Here is a 17,279-nt window from a genome sequence, read left to right on the forward strand (position 1 = left end):
GCCTTGGGCACCTCCCACACTTAAAGATAAGAGTGCACAGCGGGTGCGGCCGACATTGGGTAAGAGAGTGTGAGAAGCATAAGAGAACAACACTAAACGCATGACTTGGGGTGTAACCACCGACTTGGGGTCCATGACTACTGAAGGAGACATATTAAGGATTAAACCCTTAAGGAGAAACATAATGAACTGAGAAAGCAAAAACAAAAAAATGGCGACCTTTGACAGCTCTGGAGTTCAACGAGCTGCCTAAGTTGGCATCGCGGAGGCAGCGGTACTACCCTGAGGACGAGCACATGAAGGACAACTTGAGGATTCAGTGTCTCAGTCACTACAAGACCACGCGCACCGCCGCCGGTAAGTCTTCCCTCACACTACAGAAAATGGGATGTACAGTTTAAGGGACATTAGTTCAACATATATATATATCTAATCGAAGTCTCAATTGGGCGTTTCAAAGAAGCTCTCCGCAAAATAAATGTCAATAGAATTTTTTTTAATGTAAGATTACACGCCCTGGTAATCAAAGTGCTACAGCCAACGAGCAGATACTTGAACTTTCGCGGCCCCGTTGTTACACACTTACATATTTGTGTAAATAATGAAGTACAGAAAGTTCTTTGTACCTCCAAAATCTTGTTTTATATATATATATATATATATATATATATATATATATATATATATTTATATATATATATATATATATATATATATATATATATATATATATATATATATATATATATATATATATATATGCAATGCTTCACCAAGGTGTCGACTACTACCGCCATCTCGCCGATCTGGAAAATACTTGATAGACGTTATTCAAGTAAACTCGGCTCCCGTGAGACCAAACGAATCTGTTTTCCATGACCCCAACCGAACCTGGCTCCCGTGAGACCAAGCGAATCCGGTTCCCGTGAGACCAAACGAATCCGTCTCCCGTGAGACCAGACGATTCCGTCTCCCGTAAGACCAAACGAACCCGGCTCCCGTGAGACCAAACAAATCCGGCTCCCGTGAGACCAAACGAATCTTCATGCGTCCATCGTCTCTTCGACTGACACTGGTATTTCACTCTCTTTACTAACTGCCACCGCTAAACTTTACTGGAGGTGTGGCATGCCTGCTGCAACTGAAGCGATGTTCACTAACACACTCTCTGCCATTAACTCTTAACGTTTTACAATAACATCAGCAACATAGTTATTGTAATGAGTAGACCACATATGTTTCTCACTGAAATGTAAAAATAATAGCCGTCAATTACATATACTAAAGTTGCATTAAAAAAAAAGAAGAGATTCTTGTTTTTTCTTTTATTTTAAATGTTATATTTATTCCTAAAGAAAGAAATTTACTTTTTAGGAAAATTTTAATTCTCTGTGGCTAGGAATTTGCTTAAAAACATCGACTGTGTCATATCTGTTGCCTGTCGTTCTCGGCATACATTCATCACTGCCACCATCATCACCATTTCCCACCATTATCACCACACTTACACCACTTCTCAATACTCAACACATTTTGTATCTAAAACACCTCAACTCAATATTCAAAACGCTTCAACACTCGCAGCCTGACATAGGGGTGTAAGTTACTGCGAGTGTTGATCAGAGGAAGGAGGATCGAGCCTCCACCACTTGTTAAGTTCAGTGACTCACAATTATAATGCATAATAATAATAATATCGTGTATGCAACTGAACTAGTATAGCAACACTGGTCAACACTACCTGTTACTGGTCTAGTATAGCAACACTGGTCAACATTACCTGTCACTGGTCTGGAATAGCAACATTGGTCAATACCGCCTGTTACTGGTTTGGTACAGCAACACTAGTCAACACCATCTGTTAGTGGTCTGGTACACAACACATCCCGAGATGGCCCTGGGGTGCTGTTATCCACAGCAAAATGTTACAGATCCCACAGTTGTCACTCCGGTGTCTACTCATGCCGCTCTCATGCTTGACGATGTCTGGTGCACTACTCACAGCTGGTGTGTAGTGCACCACCACACAGGTGGTGTGCAGTGAACCACTACACATCTGGTGTATACTTCCTTATACAACACTTTCGGTTAAAAGATATACACATGTATTCAGAACAGGTCTAAATTTTAACAAAGTTTCGCTCCAAGTAGATGAAGCGAAACGTTGTTTTCCATTCTTATGTCTTTTTTTCACGAACCTATCTGCGTTTAGGTCATTTTCTTTACACATGCATGAATATCTAGCCTCATCATCTACAACACTTCTTTTAATGCCTCCCTACTCTTACTCGCTGAGCACCTACCACCAGCCTGGTGGACCATTCCTCATAAACAAGTCTTCATTACTTACCATTTCCGGGTCCATTGCAACCATCAGAGAAAGAACAGAAAGAGCAGGAGAAACTGATTCTGAAGGATCGCCTATCCAACCGGATCCACCAGTTTTTCAACAGCACCTTGAATGCGGAACAGTTCGACAAATACCTGAAGACATACCGTCAGCCGGGCCCGAAACTACCTCGTAAGTAAGGGAGTTTCTGGTTCTTGGCTCTCAGACATTACACACTGACGATCATATGTTACCGTAGATGTAGTTGGCTTTATATCTGTGCGAGTTTCAGCCGTGGCCACTGTGAATGTTGAGGGTGAGTAAGCAGTTTTATAGCTATAATTTATGCCAAGTAAAATAACTCGATGTTTTAACTCTCCAAACACGGACCTTCGTCATGTTGTAAAGAAACATTAGGCAAGAGTAATGAAAGATTTTATTGGTATACCACGCTTTAGAGATGTCCAGAGGGTTTAGAAATAAAGTGCTAAGTTTCTAGCTTTATCAGAAGACATCTTAGTTGCAGGTCGTGTGAGAGGGAGCATAAAACAACGACCTTAGCATCTGCTCGCGCTTTACATCAAAACTAACAACTAGAAACTAATAAATCTAGCAGCACCGGCTGGTTGCTGGAGGCTTGGTTGTCCATCTCAAGGTCTACGGGAGTTGGGAAGAGAGCTTCTTGAGCACTTAAGCTCAGTAATACTCATACACACAGCTTCATCTAACACTCTTAAATGTTGAACATGTCCGCTTATTTATAACAAAAAAAATCTTCGAGACGATGGAAGTAGAACGCTTATTTAATTTTAAGTGATAAATAAATAAACAAAAATGGCTAGTGTTCCATATACTATGTACTGGTAATCGACATTTTCCCAATTAGTATGGACTGCCAGTCGATATTTTCCCCCACAGTAAACATTTCCTCATGAAAACAGTTTATATATATATATATATATATATATATATATATATATATATATATATATATATTATATATATATATTATATATATATATATAATATATATATATATATATAATATATATATATATATATATATATATATATATATATATATATATATATATATATATATATATATATATGAATTAATTGCTTAAGAAATGCAGAAAATATGTTAGTCTTATAAATTTCAACTATATGAAGTATGTTAATATAAGGCTTGTCATTAGCCCATAGTTGTCCCTTGAAATAATCTCTAATTCAATATATTTCTTAAAATTCTTAAATATGTTATTAAATAACTTGAACATTCAGTCCCTTAAATACAAATATAAACTAATGTTTTAATATTTAGTCGTAGATCAAGAGCTATTAGTAGATATAGATTTATATTTTCTTGTAGTTACTTTATTTCCTTTGAGTAGTAAAGTAGGTTTAGTCTTAATAAGCAACACGGTGCTTATAGTCATGATTTTGTTACTGCTCAGTAGGCAACCCTCCTGATAAGTCCCTATTGAAAATGATAACTCAGACTATGGCAAACTCTTTTTCTTACAGATGCGCAAGTGAGGGGAGGTAAGTATCAGAGGTTAACAGATAATTGCATGCCAACCTCCTGCACTAGTCCCCGGATACTCTCTTGCGGGATGGCCAAGTCTCAAGCGAAGAGTTCATTCCAGGCATCCACGTATAAAAGCATCGTAAACCTTGCATGGTTGGTAACACGTTTTCTATGACTTACGTAATCCCCTCGGTGTCGTCCCGTCAACAACAAAAAGACCCGTGACTACTTGCATGTTTTCACTTCGTTGCTACACACAGCCTGATATAGTTTACAGCAAGAGTTATTTAATTCTGTCTTGTCTAGTAGGCCGCAATATTTACAAAAGCATATTAATTTCCTCTCGGTAACGAGCGGTTCGACTTTGTGTTAAACACAAGAGTAATAATAAGCATTTGTGATGCTTTATGGACGTTAATAATTATCCCAACACCAGCTTACGTTCTTATGAAAATATAAAACATACTGCATACTTTTCCATTTATGAAAACAATGGATATAACAATTGCTTGAGTAAATAGATTATATTTGCCTGTTGTTATCATATTCCTGGAAAACGATAAAACCGTATGCGTCGTTAAAAATGTTTTCCGATGACAGTTTTACATGACGTTAAGTAGTTTGATGTCATCGTAACTCATCATAATACCGAGGTTATATTTAACTGTCTTGCAACACAGATTTAAAACAAAGCAGATCACGCTTTAAAATAGCTTAACGATATTAAAAATTCACCTAACAGGTCTGGTAAACTTTTCATTATCAGGTCTACTCAGTAATCTTCCAACACTACAGAACTGCACCAGCTAACAACTGAACTCTTACTGAATGTATTATACTATACTAATTGCCACTTATAAAGCACAGTGTGCTGACTGTATCAGTTGCTGTAACAAAGTCAGTAACAGAGGTCAACTACAAACTCAAAACAGAAAAAGTCAAAGGATTCAGCAGTCGACTACACGAGGGTCATTAGGATTGCATGTCATCTGTATGTTAGTCAAGGACACTAAATCCTTAAAATAGAGGTTATGGCAAATTCGAGTATATGCACTGAGAAATACTCATCTTTCGATGTATATGCCTCAACAGTCAAAAAATCTCTTAAGCTACAATGATATGGGAGCAGACAATGTGCCTCTTTTGGACTGGAGAACACGTACATAGATCATCGTGATTACGTACAGGAACGAAACTTACTACATTCTCTCTTAAACCCACTTTAATCTATTATTACCATTTATTGACAGACCATTGCATTTTTTATTACTATTACTATATGAAATGCAGTCCAATTTCTTACTTATTCAAGTAAATATGAAACATATTGCATGGCGTGATTAGGTCGGATTTCACTATATCTCGAAACCTCATCTCTCCAAATCATAAAAATGATTGTACTCTAGAGAGTGAAATCGAAATTCCTAATGAACCTAAAAATAAAATTCAGATTACGGTTTAATGATCCTTTCACTTGCCCTTCACCTGCTGGTTGGAAAGTGTGGTGCAAGTCGTCACTGGTGACTCATGAATAAATACGAATGTTAATACTATTTCTTTTAATGAATTCTTCGTTAGTTCTCGACATTAATATAACACCCCAAGAACCACTTCTTTTAATCGGTGTAAATGCAAGAAATTGGGTTAGATTTATCGCTATCAATTTTTAAACGATGATATTTACCATACTTTAAGAACGCTTACTACTGAGGTTGACTAATTTATATACAGTATGACTCAAATATTATTATTATAATTATTATTACAAAGTACCCCGATCCTGGTGAAGGGTGGTTTGACCTTACGCAATTAGATACTTAAATCCGGCGTGATGCAACCGTAGACTTTTAAGAAAAAATTTTGTTGATATACTTAAAATATACCTTTGGTGAGTTTCGACAGCTTTTCTACTCTCGGACTCTGGCCCTGGGCCAGGCTTGTCTGGTGCTTGCCTGGTCAATTACGCTGTTGCTTCTGGAGGCCCACTGGCCCACCTGGCACTTTGTGATGATATTTTTCCAGTTTCTTCTTGAAGACTTTTACACTTGTCTAAACAGTCCATGATGTCATCTGAAAAGATGTTGATACAATAGTCTGGGGCCACAGCTATTAATAAAATAATCGTTACTTTAAAATAACAACATTTTGCAAATTCGGTTCTTGGTTATGAATTTCCAACAAATCTCTGCTTGCAAGAGAGTAATGATATAATTGCCTATCAGCCCTTAATGGAATGTCTGAAAATTTTAATACTCCTTTGCTGCGGTAGTTTTTCCGTGCCTCTTACAAGTCATTACAATGTGCTAAATGTTAGAAGTAATCTCATCATAATAAGCACTTCATGTTGACACTGAAGGAACAAGATGGCCGGAGAGGGCGCAGTTGCAACGCTCCTTCAAGCAAGGTCAGTTCATTGGTCTCGCCCCATTACAACCACGTGATCAAGTTGTTGCGAGTGATAAACAAGGTATCTGATTTCATTTTAATGGTTTCCAAAGGTCGTTGTCGGAGAGCGTCAGACTGGCTGGCCTTGTTCAAACACTCCCATCTCTCTTCCGAAACCTCATCACTTGTATTCAATGCAACGGTATAATGAGGCTAAAAAATAAAATGAAGCAGGATTAAATAAAAATAATATATTTTTAATTGGTTCTTACAGCAAATATGCTTATATTTTGACGATTATATAGACTAAAATTACGATGTGTTGGATATATATGAAAACAAAGCCTCAGGGAGGTGTGTGGACGCTGTGTGGCTGGGGTCGGTGTGTGCATGGTGGGTGGCGCGTCGTGGTGAGTCAGTTCATGGTGGAACACATCCACGGACACCACGCACCTAACACAACTCCAGTTCATGGTGGAACACATCCACGGACACCACGCACCCGTCACTATCACCAGTTCATGGTGAAGCTCATCCACGGACACCACTTACCCCACTATCTCCACTACACTACACAGCGATACCTCACCCAGCGATATCACTGCGACTCTTAACTAGTGACTCTTGATATTCCCCATGTGACTTTGGAAAAGTGACCCTTTATAACGTCGAAAAATAACTTTGTTCATACTCAGAAAGTACTTAAGTTGACAGGTATTGATTAACTGTATAACTGTTTTTGTTTTGCATCCGAAGGTAAAAATAGTTCTGGTGTCGACTACCGATTATAGTTGCTATCGAACCGGCCGTAACCAGCCGCAGGTAATGTCATATATTAAATTTTCAAACTCCGCCATGGTTTTGAGAGTGATCTTTGAAGGGTAATGTCAAACTTTCATTCTCGTGCTAAATGGTGAGCACAGATGTTTATATTTAGTACAAATCAATAATCTTAAATATATTGATATCGCAACTTTGCCTGCATAAATACCACTCATTGCAAAGGAACAAGTGAAGTTTAAAAGCGTGGAAACAGATTAACCCAGGATACACATCGTGAGTATCATGCTAAGCAAGAGTGGCACGTGTTAACATGGACAGCGTAACCGTAGGAATGGGAAACGGAATTTAAGTTTGAGCATCTAAGAGAGATTTCAAGACTTTGAAGGATGTCTAAGGAAAGTAAGTATTGTAATATGACTTGGGAACCGTAAGATGCTTCTAGTTATCCATGTTAAGCTGTGATCACCAGCAGAGTACTGCAGCTTTTGTGCCTTTCACATCAAAAAAATCATGCACGCTTCTGTAAATCATCCATCAGTGTTTTTGTCAAATTCAAACTCCCACACATAAGCACAAATGAGCAGCGTAAAGTAATACGTGTTTTGGGGCGGCCTACCCGTATGATAAAACAATGCAAATAAATAAGAAGTGCTTGAAAGGCAAATAATTGTAACAATAAATGTTCTAAATATCGCATCGTAGTCAAAGAAAAGTCTTCACTCACTGACCCTATCGAGAAATAATTCATCTGTCTCCGTCACTTCGCTACTGCTTCCATCCGTGTAATTGACCTAATCACTTGAGAAAAACCGCTAGCGAGTTCAATGTATCTGCTCGTTGCTGTTAAAATATCATTACTCATGTATACAGACAAAAGCATATTCGCATATTTGTACATTCCCCTATTTACATGTTTTATTTTCACCTGCCTCTTTAACTATCTAATCATTTACCTCAAACTCCATTATTACTTATCTTTAGTTTTATGTTATTGTTTAAGTTTTATTATGCAGAACTGTTAAAATTTGTTTTTATTTATTATTTATTTAATTTATTTTATTTTTCTTCTATTACCTGTTTACGTTACCAGCTACCTGTTTAACCTCTGGTTTTTAGTTATCCCGTATTATTTTCTGTTTATTTTCTGTTGCTTTCCAGGCTTTCCTAGCGCCCGTTTGTACGATTCTTCTGCCCAGGGTTAGTTAGTAATTGTTATCGGCTTGTAAATGATAACATCTTTAATAATTATGTAACTACCTTATTTTATGTTGATTATGTGACTGTTCCCCAATTTTACATTGATATTTGTGAGTGATCCCATTTTATGTTGGTTATGTGACTTCTGCCCTATTTTACTTTGATATTTGTGAGTGATCCCGTTTTATGTTAATTTATTGTGAAATAGTTTAAATACATAAGTGTATACAAAGTAAGATTAGTGTATACACTTAGGAAATTTTTCAAGGATACGTTTCAGTCATGAGACTGGTCACTTCATATTATACAAGAAGATGAGAGAACGTTTTATATATAGTGAAGAAACCATGTCACTGGTAAGGATCAGGTTATCTGATCACTGTGTCACGCGGCAGTAAGGAATCAGTGTGGAGTACTATCATATATGCTAGGATAGTTGAGATGATGTATTTCTTGGCTCTTTTGTGTGTTGTGGAAGTAGCAATTGAGGATGCTTCAATACTGTAGTGCCTATCAGCTCTGGATTCTCTGTATCTCAATTCCCTATTTAGATCTATACAAGACACAAGCATTTCTGGTATCGTGCTGGTTGCTGCATTACTGTGTTCTCGGATCCGTGTGGAAAGATTCCTCCCTGTTTCTCCTACGTGGCTCATGATGCATCCCCCACATGGTATAATGTGCACTCCTGCTGCCTTGCTGGAATTGTCGCAGGATTATTTCTTCCTGGTAAAGTCTCTGATGGAAGACGTGACCACGGTAGATACGCTGAGTACAGCCCTGGCCAACATTTTTTTGGAATACTTAAGAATCCGAAGGTTTTCATAGTATTCCTACCATTTCTTGATCCTCGCCAATGCAGGTCATCCAGGAAAGACACCCTTCCTTTCAATCTACAGAAAGTTCACAGATACAGATGACCTTACTCATTTCTACTCGCACCAAGAGAGACGTGGTCATTAGGGTTCTCCTAAGAGCTATCAGGATCACACGCACACTTTCCTCTCTGTTTCAAACAAGATTACAAACGCAGAACTGTCAATATACAGAGCTTTACTAAGAATGCCAACGTAGAGAAACCCAGATTTCTAACTCTTCCTGGAGGAGTAATGGCTAACAATACCACACTGACCTTTTAGAGTAGTAACATCCATGTAGCTACCATGACCACTCCGTCCATCATAGACGTCACCAGGAAGAAAGATCCTTATGACAAACCCATCAATGAAGTAGGAGCGTATAATATACCATGCAGAGGTGCAATAATATCTACATAGGAGAAACCGGAAAGAATCTTACCACACGGGTCTGAGAACACAGAAATGCATGCAACAGGGATGACACCAGAAATTCGTGTCTTGCACAGATATATCGAGGGACATTTCAAAGTACTGGAACAAAGCAGAATTGATCTACGGAGAATCCAACATTGATAACCGCCGTTGTATTGAAGCATCCTTAATTGCTATTTCCAACACCATAAAACAAAAAAGCTGGCAAATACATCATCTCAACTTCTCTTGCATATATGATACTACTCCACGTTGATTCATTGCTGTCACGTGACACGGCATTTAGTTTACCTGACTCCTCCACCTTTCCCCATTGTATATATTGCGCAAGAAACGCATCCAATGAAGATGTCCTAAGTATATGCACTTGTGTCCTTTTATCTATATCGTCGGCATCATTATGCCTTCTCCCTTCATATGAACTAACGTTGCTCTGAATCGGAATGACATCGGGGAATTTCGTTAAAAGTTCTCCCTGTCATCAGTGGCTGTTTGGCTCTAGTTAGAGTCAGATAAACTTTCTTGGAGCCACAACTGACTATTTTAGTGTGCTTCCTTATCACTGAAACGGATGGCTATTAGCATCTTAATGGCCAAAGTTAGTGTGAGGGAAAGAGTGCCTCAAAGTTTCGTATTTTTCGAGATGTTGTCGAAGATAAGACATCAACCTCATTTCATTAGGTCAGGAAATTGCTTGAAAAAATAAAAACTTTTTTTTAAACTGCATGCCATGACGATACAACATTTCGTAGTCTTGAGAACAGTTCAGTGAATGTTGGATACGTGACCCTTAAGTATTCATGTGTTAAATACTGACCATAATTTTCTCGTTGATGGAGTGTTTGCTGGGTATTAAAATCTCCGTCGTATAGCGAAGGTGGTGAACATATTACAAAAGTGCCAGTCACATTACAAAAATGTTGGTAACAACGACTATAAGGGCACAATACCATGACTGGAGCAATATACAAATAACCTGCGCATGGGAAAAAGAAACTTATGACGACGTTTCGGTCCAACTTTAACCTAGTCGGACCGAAACATCGTCATAAGTTACTCCTAAGTGGTGGTTATTTGTGTAATGCAGGTAATATTATATCCACCATATACTGTTGCTTAGGTATATTAAAATTAATATATTAAATCAGTAATATATCTAATTTTTGTAATTCCCAATTTTTAAGCAGGTAACCTATGAGCAGTCCACGCGATTTTAATTTTCCACAGCGTTATATCTGTAAGACAAACCTATGATAATCCTCTATAAGTCACTGTATTCATGATTTGTCTATGATGCTGATACGCTATGACGACAAAGAATAGTCCTGAAAATATTCGCTACGTAAGGGAATGAACGTTATATTACTAAACCGGAGTGAGTCATAAGAGACTAAAAACTTAGTCATGAATTGTCTGATACAGAAATATTTGTTGCTGAAGAAACAAAACTACGTTAAGTTCTGTAATGAGTCTCTCCTGCTTTACAATATATAAAGAGTAAAGGATGTGTAAAAACATATTTGTGTAGGCTTTAAACCTAAAGAATTAAGGATGTAAAAAACATTTATATAGGCTTTAAACCAAACGAATTAAGGATGTAAAGAAATTTATATAGGCTTTAAACCAAAAGAATCCAGTTTGTAAAAAAAATCATTTCAATAGGCTTTAAACCAAAATCATCAATAATGTAAAAACCGTCGAATTCATGCAGGAGTTAAAGAAGTATTGTTTAAAGGCACTGTTGTGTGATGAATTCTAGACAGGAATAGTGTTGTTAGTGAGGAGACAACACAACATTGGTTTATGTACAGAATGAACGTAATGATGTTCACGCTAAATCATTGTGAGTGTGGAGTAACATTCTCTAGTTCAGAGTTATATTGTTTTAAGGCAGTTTTATCCCTCACTTCTGTATAATGAATAACAATAAACTATTTTAAGGAAGCTGTGAAAGTTAACAAAGGCATCGAAGCTCATATTAACATTTTTGTTACTGATTTATCAAAATGTTGCTTTTTTTTTCTTTCTGTTAGTTTGGTTCATTGAATTTTTGAACCGCGTTATATTATGTCATTATTGTTTTTTTTTTCCTTTATATTGTATATCGGCATTTATTTGTTTTACTTTTGTTGCCATACACTTCTCATCGGGTTAACCATCTGCTTGTTCCAATAAAAAACTTTATTGTTTGTGTGTTTGTGAGTAATTTCTTCCTTGTTTTTTCCTTGCAGCTCCTCTCATACCTGCCCCTCAACAGCACCATTTAGAGAAAATCCACACCAATTACAGTTGTTGTCTTTCTTTACACTCGTTATTCTTGTGTACATAGCAGTTGCCCTTGTTACTCATCCGTGTTATGCTTGATGTTACAGATTACTGGAAGCCTAAACAGTATATTCCTACAGAACCATTCAAGGGTCTGTTACCGAGTGTTCGTCTTAGCGAGAATGGCAATGTTTAGAACCCACCAAGTTGCGCCCGAGTTGTCTGAGTGATGTTATGAAGGATCAAAGGCCTTATAGTTCACATAACACCTTCCCCCTTAAATGTTTGACAACACATGTGTTTGACTTAAATAAGATGTTTAATATTGTTGATAGCCTCATTTATGTGTTGTGTAAAACATCCGTCGTGTTGCTGTGATTTACGTAGTATTTAAGAAGAGTAACCTGGATATATTTGTAAAGAGAATGCTCTTAACAGCATGTAACGTGATTGGTTTTCTTGTAAATAACATGTACATATTTACTTAATCACCTTCTCACTTTATGTAGCTACACATTCGAATGCATATTGCATTTCCTTTAATGTAAAAAAAAACTACATTCATTCTATATAATCCATGAGAGGCGAAAACAAATCCTAGACACAGAAATAAACACAGCGGTGTTTACATAATCTTTCACTTGTTTCCCTTAATTAATAGGCATCTGTAAAATAGCCTAATATCATTTAATATTATCTAAATGACAGTGACTGGTAGCTAACCATTAAATTGGAGATGATTCAAAAAGGCGTTCTGGTCCGTAGACTATTATCAGATGATGACAATAATAGCCAGGGACGAACCATAACGAAGTTCCTTGAAATCCTCAATTTGTGAGTTGTGAATTGTTACGACCACGATACCCCTCAAGGAAGGTTCCTTGATGTTGGTGAGGGGCTCTTGATTTAGGGAATTGGATCTGTGCTCCAGTTCCCCGAATTAAGCCTGAATGCCTTCCACATCCCCCCCCACAGGCGCTGTATAATCCTCCAGGTTTAGCGCTTCCCCCTTGATTATAATAATAATACGACCACGATATTGTATCATAGGAAAGCACTGGTTTGGTAATAGAGTTGTAGATGAGTGGAACAAACTCCCGAGTACCGTTATAGAAGCTAAGACCTTGTGTAGTTTTAAAAATGGGTTGGATAAATACATGAGTGGGTGTGAGTTGGACCTGACTAGCTTGGGCTACTAGGTCTGGTGCCGTGCTCCTTCCTTAAGTGGAAGTGACCTGACTAGGTGGTCATTGTTCTAGACCGGGGGGGTGGCATGGACCTGCTTTGCATGGGTCAGGAGGCCTGTTGAAGTGTTCCTTCTTTCTTATGTTCTTAAATTCTTTCATTGGCAGTTTCCATTTGACTTCTGAAAGCAACGTAATGATGCTGTTACCTGTTAATATCACAAGTGATAATCGCCCCCTCGCCTCGGTCTAGAGGCCAGACCTATTAAATTCAAAAGGATATATTGCAAGAATGCGACCTATTAAGAAACACACACACAAAACTGTAGATACGTGTATATTGAAGAAATCTGGGAGTTTACGTATTCCAGAGGAAAAAAGAAAAGGCCAGCTGGACGCAAGACCTTTTCAATAATACTTTTATACGGTCATATAATTTCACATTATTTTGAAATTGTCAAGATAGCATAGGTTGTAATGACTCCATAATAAGATCGGTGTGTGAATGTGTTTGTGTTTGATGTGTCTGATGAAAGGGGAAACCCAACAACGTTAATTACTGCTTCTCACGAGGTTCATAAGAGGCTCTTATGAGGCTCACACATGACACACGAAGCTCACTAAGCTCACACGAGGCTTTCACTAGGCTCACACAAGGCTCATGTCCTACCACAAACACCAACATTACTCACCAAACCTAATAAGTCCCTCTCATTTACGGTCACCAAGTACTCTGCAACAAAACAATCTTGACATTTGAGGTCTGTTAACTCCACGAGCGTCATTAAGACCTAAATTATGTAAACATACATCACATATAAAAATTATAGACCTTGAAGAAATACACTGCACAGAAGGTGGAAAAAAAAGCATTTTCTTAGACGTTTATTAAAGCACAAACAACGTTTCGGTGACAAAAATATCACCATCTTCAAGGATTAGTTTCCAAGAGGAAGGTGGTGTGTGTTTTCCACAGTAAGCATCTGAGTAATGAAAGACTTATAAGCACTACCATTCCTTCTTGATACGAATCCTGATGATGGTGATTGATTTATCATCGAAACGTTGATTCTACTACAATGGATGCCCAAAGGAATTGCAAGTGTTTTCCTCACCTGCTATCAATATCAAGTGTATTATTCTCTCTACAGCAAACACTACTCTAATTCATATCTGCTATAAGATATACGCCACTCGGTGTATATACACTGAAAAAAAAGTGCCGTTGTGAAAAACTCACCAGGAATATCTGAGACAACTTCTTCAGAGGAATAAGAAGAGTGATGAGAAACATGTGTTCCTAAATGAGGTAATACCTCAAATTTTATACTTAAAAAAAAAATACTGCATGAGGCCTACTGTCCCACTCGTCAACAGTGAGGGATCCATCACCAATCATGAATTAATGAAAGATTTTAACGTTTTAAAAAGTTTTTGCTTTCGTAGTGTACATAAGAACTAGGCTATGACTGACGAAAGTAAATTCTCAGTCTACACTCCTCACTCTGCTACACAAGTGTAACACTATATCAAAATATCAACAATAAACGCTGCTTTATTTGTAACATCACTGTTGATCTCACACATCCCCGCAACACTGCCCTTTTCTTTATTGAAGTTCACTTGTCTTTGCCTCTCATGATATTTTGATCCACACCTTTATCAGACTTCAGCGCAGTAGTGGGTATCAAGACACATAATGTAGAGAAAGTTATTTCTTTTTTAAGAGATGTTTCGAGCAGACTGGAACAATATCAAGATTTGGAAAGGAAAAGACTTGCGCGAAACATAGTCGAAAAAAACTACTTTGCATTAAGTGCCTTCATACCAACTGAACGGCTCTTTGCCCTGGTCGCCGATCAGTAAAACATAATTCATCACCACTCAGAGCAATAATCATGGTGATGACATCAATAACAGTTTCTCAGGCTAGCTAACTCAACACATCGGCAGGGTACATGGAAACAAATCACACAACTACAAAATAACAAGAATTCACTCTACATTATTCTGAAGACAACAGCTATAAAGTTGAACGGGATAATACAAGTATTTATTCATATTCGCATACAGTGAGATTGATACAAGATCACAAGAAACAATTGATATGTTAATATCGAATTTAATGGCTATGAAAACATTCTAAGAGATTTCGTGATCTCTCAGTCAGTTTCATTCAGCACCCCGTTCCTTAAGAATGCCATCAGTAGACCATGAAATCGCTTGGGATAAAATTCCATTTCATAGTGATTAAAATACACCGCTATACAGTATACATATTATTATTTCCACTTATCCTAACATACATCCATGTACTCTGTGTGTGTGTGTCTCAGTCTGCCATGTACTCTGCCATGTCCTACTTGTCTAGAATGTCCTCAGTGTCAAAGCAGGTAGGTCACGTATACATGTTCGTACTACTGCAATATAGTATAGTTCTTAAGTATATTACCGTTTATTTTTATATTTAATGCATGCGTAATCTGGTACATGTAAATACTATGCTCATTTTTTGTAACAGTGTTTATCAGTTATGATATACAGATAACTGGTTGTCGCGGGTGTTTTAGATAATAATAAAGTAAGAATTAAAATCAGTATGTTAGATTTAATTAAATAAATCAAATATTCTGCTTAACTCATATATATATATATATATATATATATATATATATATATATATATATATATATATATATATATATATATATATATATATATATATATATATATATATTTATTTATAAAAATATATATATAAAATATAAATATATATATAAATATATATATATAATATATATATAAATGTATATATATATATATATATATATATATATATATATATATAGATAGATAGATAGATAGATAGATAGATAGATAATGCTGATTTGACTTCACGGTACAGGAGGCGACACTTAGGGTTCACAGGGTTTGTCACTCAAGGCGAGGCAGGGTTCATAGGGTTTGTCACTTGCGGCGAGGCAGGGTTGAACGGGTGTTTGTTCAAATCTAGAGCGCGAAGTAAGGGTGAAGGGCCCTCTGTTCCATGCCGTGGAGAAACAAGGTTGCAGGGGATGGTGGTTAATTCAACACCAGGGCGAGGTAAGGTTCAAAAAGGGGAGTAAGTTCGACTTCAGGACCAAAGAGAGTTGAAAAGATATTAGGAATATCGATTACACGCGGGTCATTAACGCCATGATGCAACCAGACACTGTACAACAAGGATCTTTCAGTCCATACGATAAGGATGAGAGTAAACTTTGTGTATATACATTGAGATTATATATCTCTCGGTGCATCTGCATTGGAATACACAACTCATGCTGTATAAACTTGGAGTGTTGATATGTTAAAGAGTTAACCCTACTCTCCTATAGGTCGGGAAGCAGATAAGGGAGATTACCACATAAAGGGAACATAAGGCTGTATAACTACTTTGTGCTGACTGGGGTAACTTTTTCAGGGCCTTAGTGATTGTAAACACATTAGATAAAAAGACTAAGTTGAAATAATAATATATAAATCTAATATGATAAATAATATAATTTGCCCTAATGTTTTATTTTCTTAGCTATATTCATACGTCAAACCCTAATTATTATATTCGCAATATTCCTCTTATGATATATTTACTGTCTTGTAATTTCAGCTGATAGGAACAGAGAAATATAATTTCTTTACGATCTCTGTAGATAAGCTAAAATATGGCGATAGTACAGTATGTGGTCATCATTCAGGCCAGGTCAGGGTTACAGTAGCGTAAGGTAGGGTTATCACTCACAGGCTGGCCCAGGTCACATTACTTTAAGATACTACCTCACACTGGTCCAGGTGTGAGCCACATTAACCTGTGCTTGTGTTAACAGTGATGCCGGACACCTCTTCCCGCTACACCAAACTCACCAGCAAGTGGGAAGAACCTGACACCGTGTTCGGCGCTCCCTCCGACAAGAAACCCTACTCCAAGGTAGAAACTGGCTCTTCCTTCTTCTCTACCTATGGTTACACCAACCGAAAGAAGGACTATGTGGCTGAGAAGGTGCGTGATTATTACTACTTCGGGGACAGCCCGCAGGTGCGTCAGGCCGTCGGAGAGCCGCCACTACGCATGGACTGGCTGGTTTAGATTCGTCAACATAACATCTTTAGAGTCTCGTCTCACGGCCGCTCATCCAGTCTCGCGCCCGTACGACGTGACCACAGGCTTTTTTAGAGATGAAACAGTTAGAGTAGCACCGACGGCTTGTCTGTTTGTATGTGTTTTGTCACGCCTTACTGTCGCATGACTTGTGTGAGCAGTGAAGAGTGTTTGT

At 37.5% G+C, this 17,279-nt stretch overlaps 1 protein-coding gene across 23 annotated transcripts in view; it reads left to right on the forward strand.

The window, feature by feature from the left end:
* LOC128691358 (uncharacterized protein CG45076) overlaps nt 1-17,279 on the forward strand; it is a 119,449-nt gene that overhangs the window by 76,747 nt on the left and 25,423 nt on the right. For 11 of the 23 annotated variants that reach the window (XM_053780191.2, XM_053780193.2, XM_053780175.2 and 8 more), the window contains 4 exons: nt 2,378-2,521; nt 3,857-3,874; nt 8,187-8,225; nt 16,833-17,005. In XM_053780191.2, coding sequence (XP_053636166.1) covers nt 2,378-2,521; nt 3,857-3,874; nt 8,187-8,225; nt 16,833-17,005 — 374 coding nt within the window. Of the gene's footprint in view, nt 1-228; nt 358-2,377; nt 2,522-3,856; nt 3,875-8,186; nt 8,226-11,889; nt 11,935-16,832; nt 17,042-17,279 lie in introns of all 23 variants that reach the window. The other 12 variants (XM_053780174.2, XM_053780181.2, XM_053780184.2 and 9 more) reach the window with 12 other exon arrangements.

This window comes from Cherax quadricarinatus, chromosome 36 (assembly GCF_038502225.1).
Source record: "Cherax quadricarinatus isolate ZL_2023a chromosome 36, ASM3850222v1, whole genome shotgun sequence".
Taxonomy (NCBI): domain Eukaryota; kingdom Metazoa; phylum Arthropoda; class Malacostraca; order Decapoda; family Parastacidae; genus Cherax; species Cherax quadricarinatus.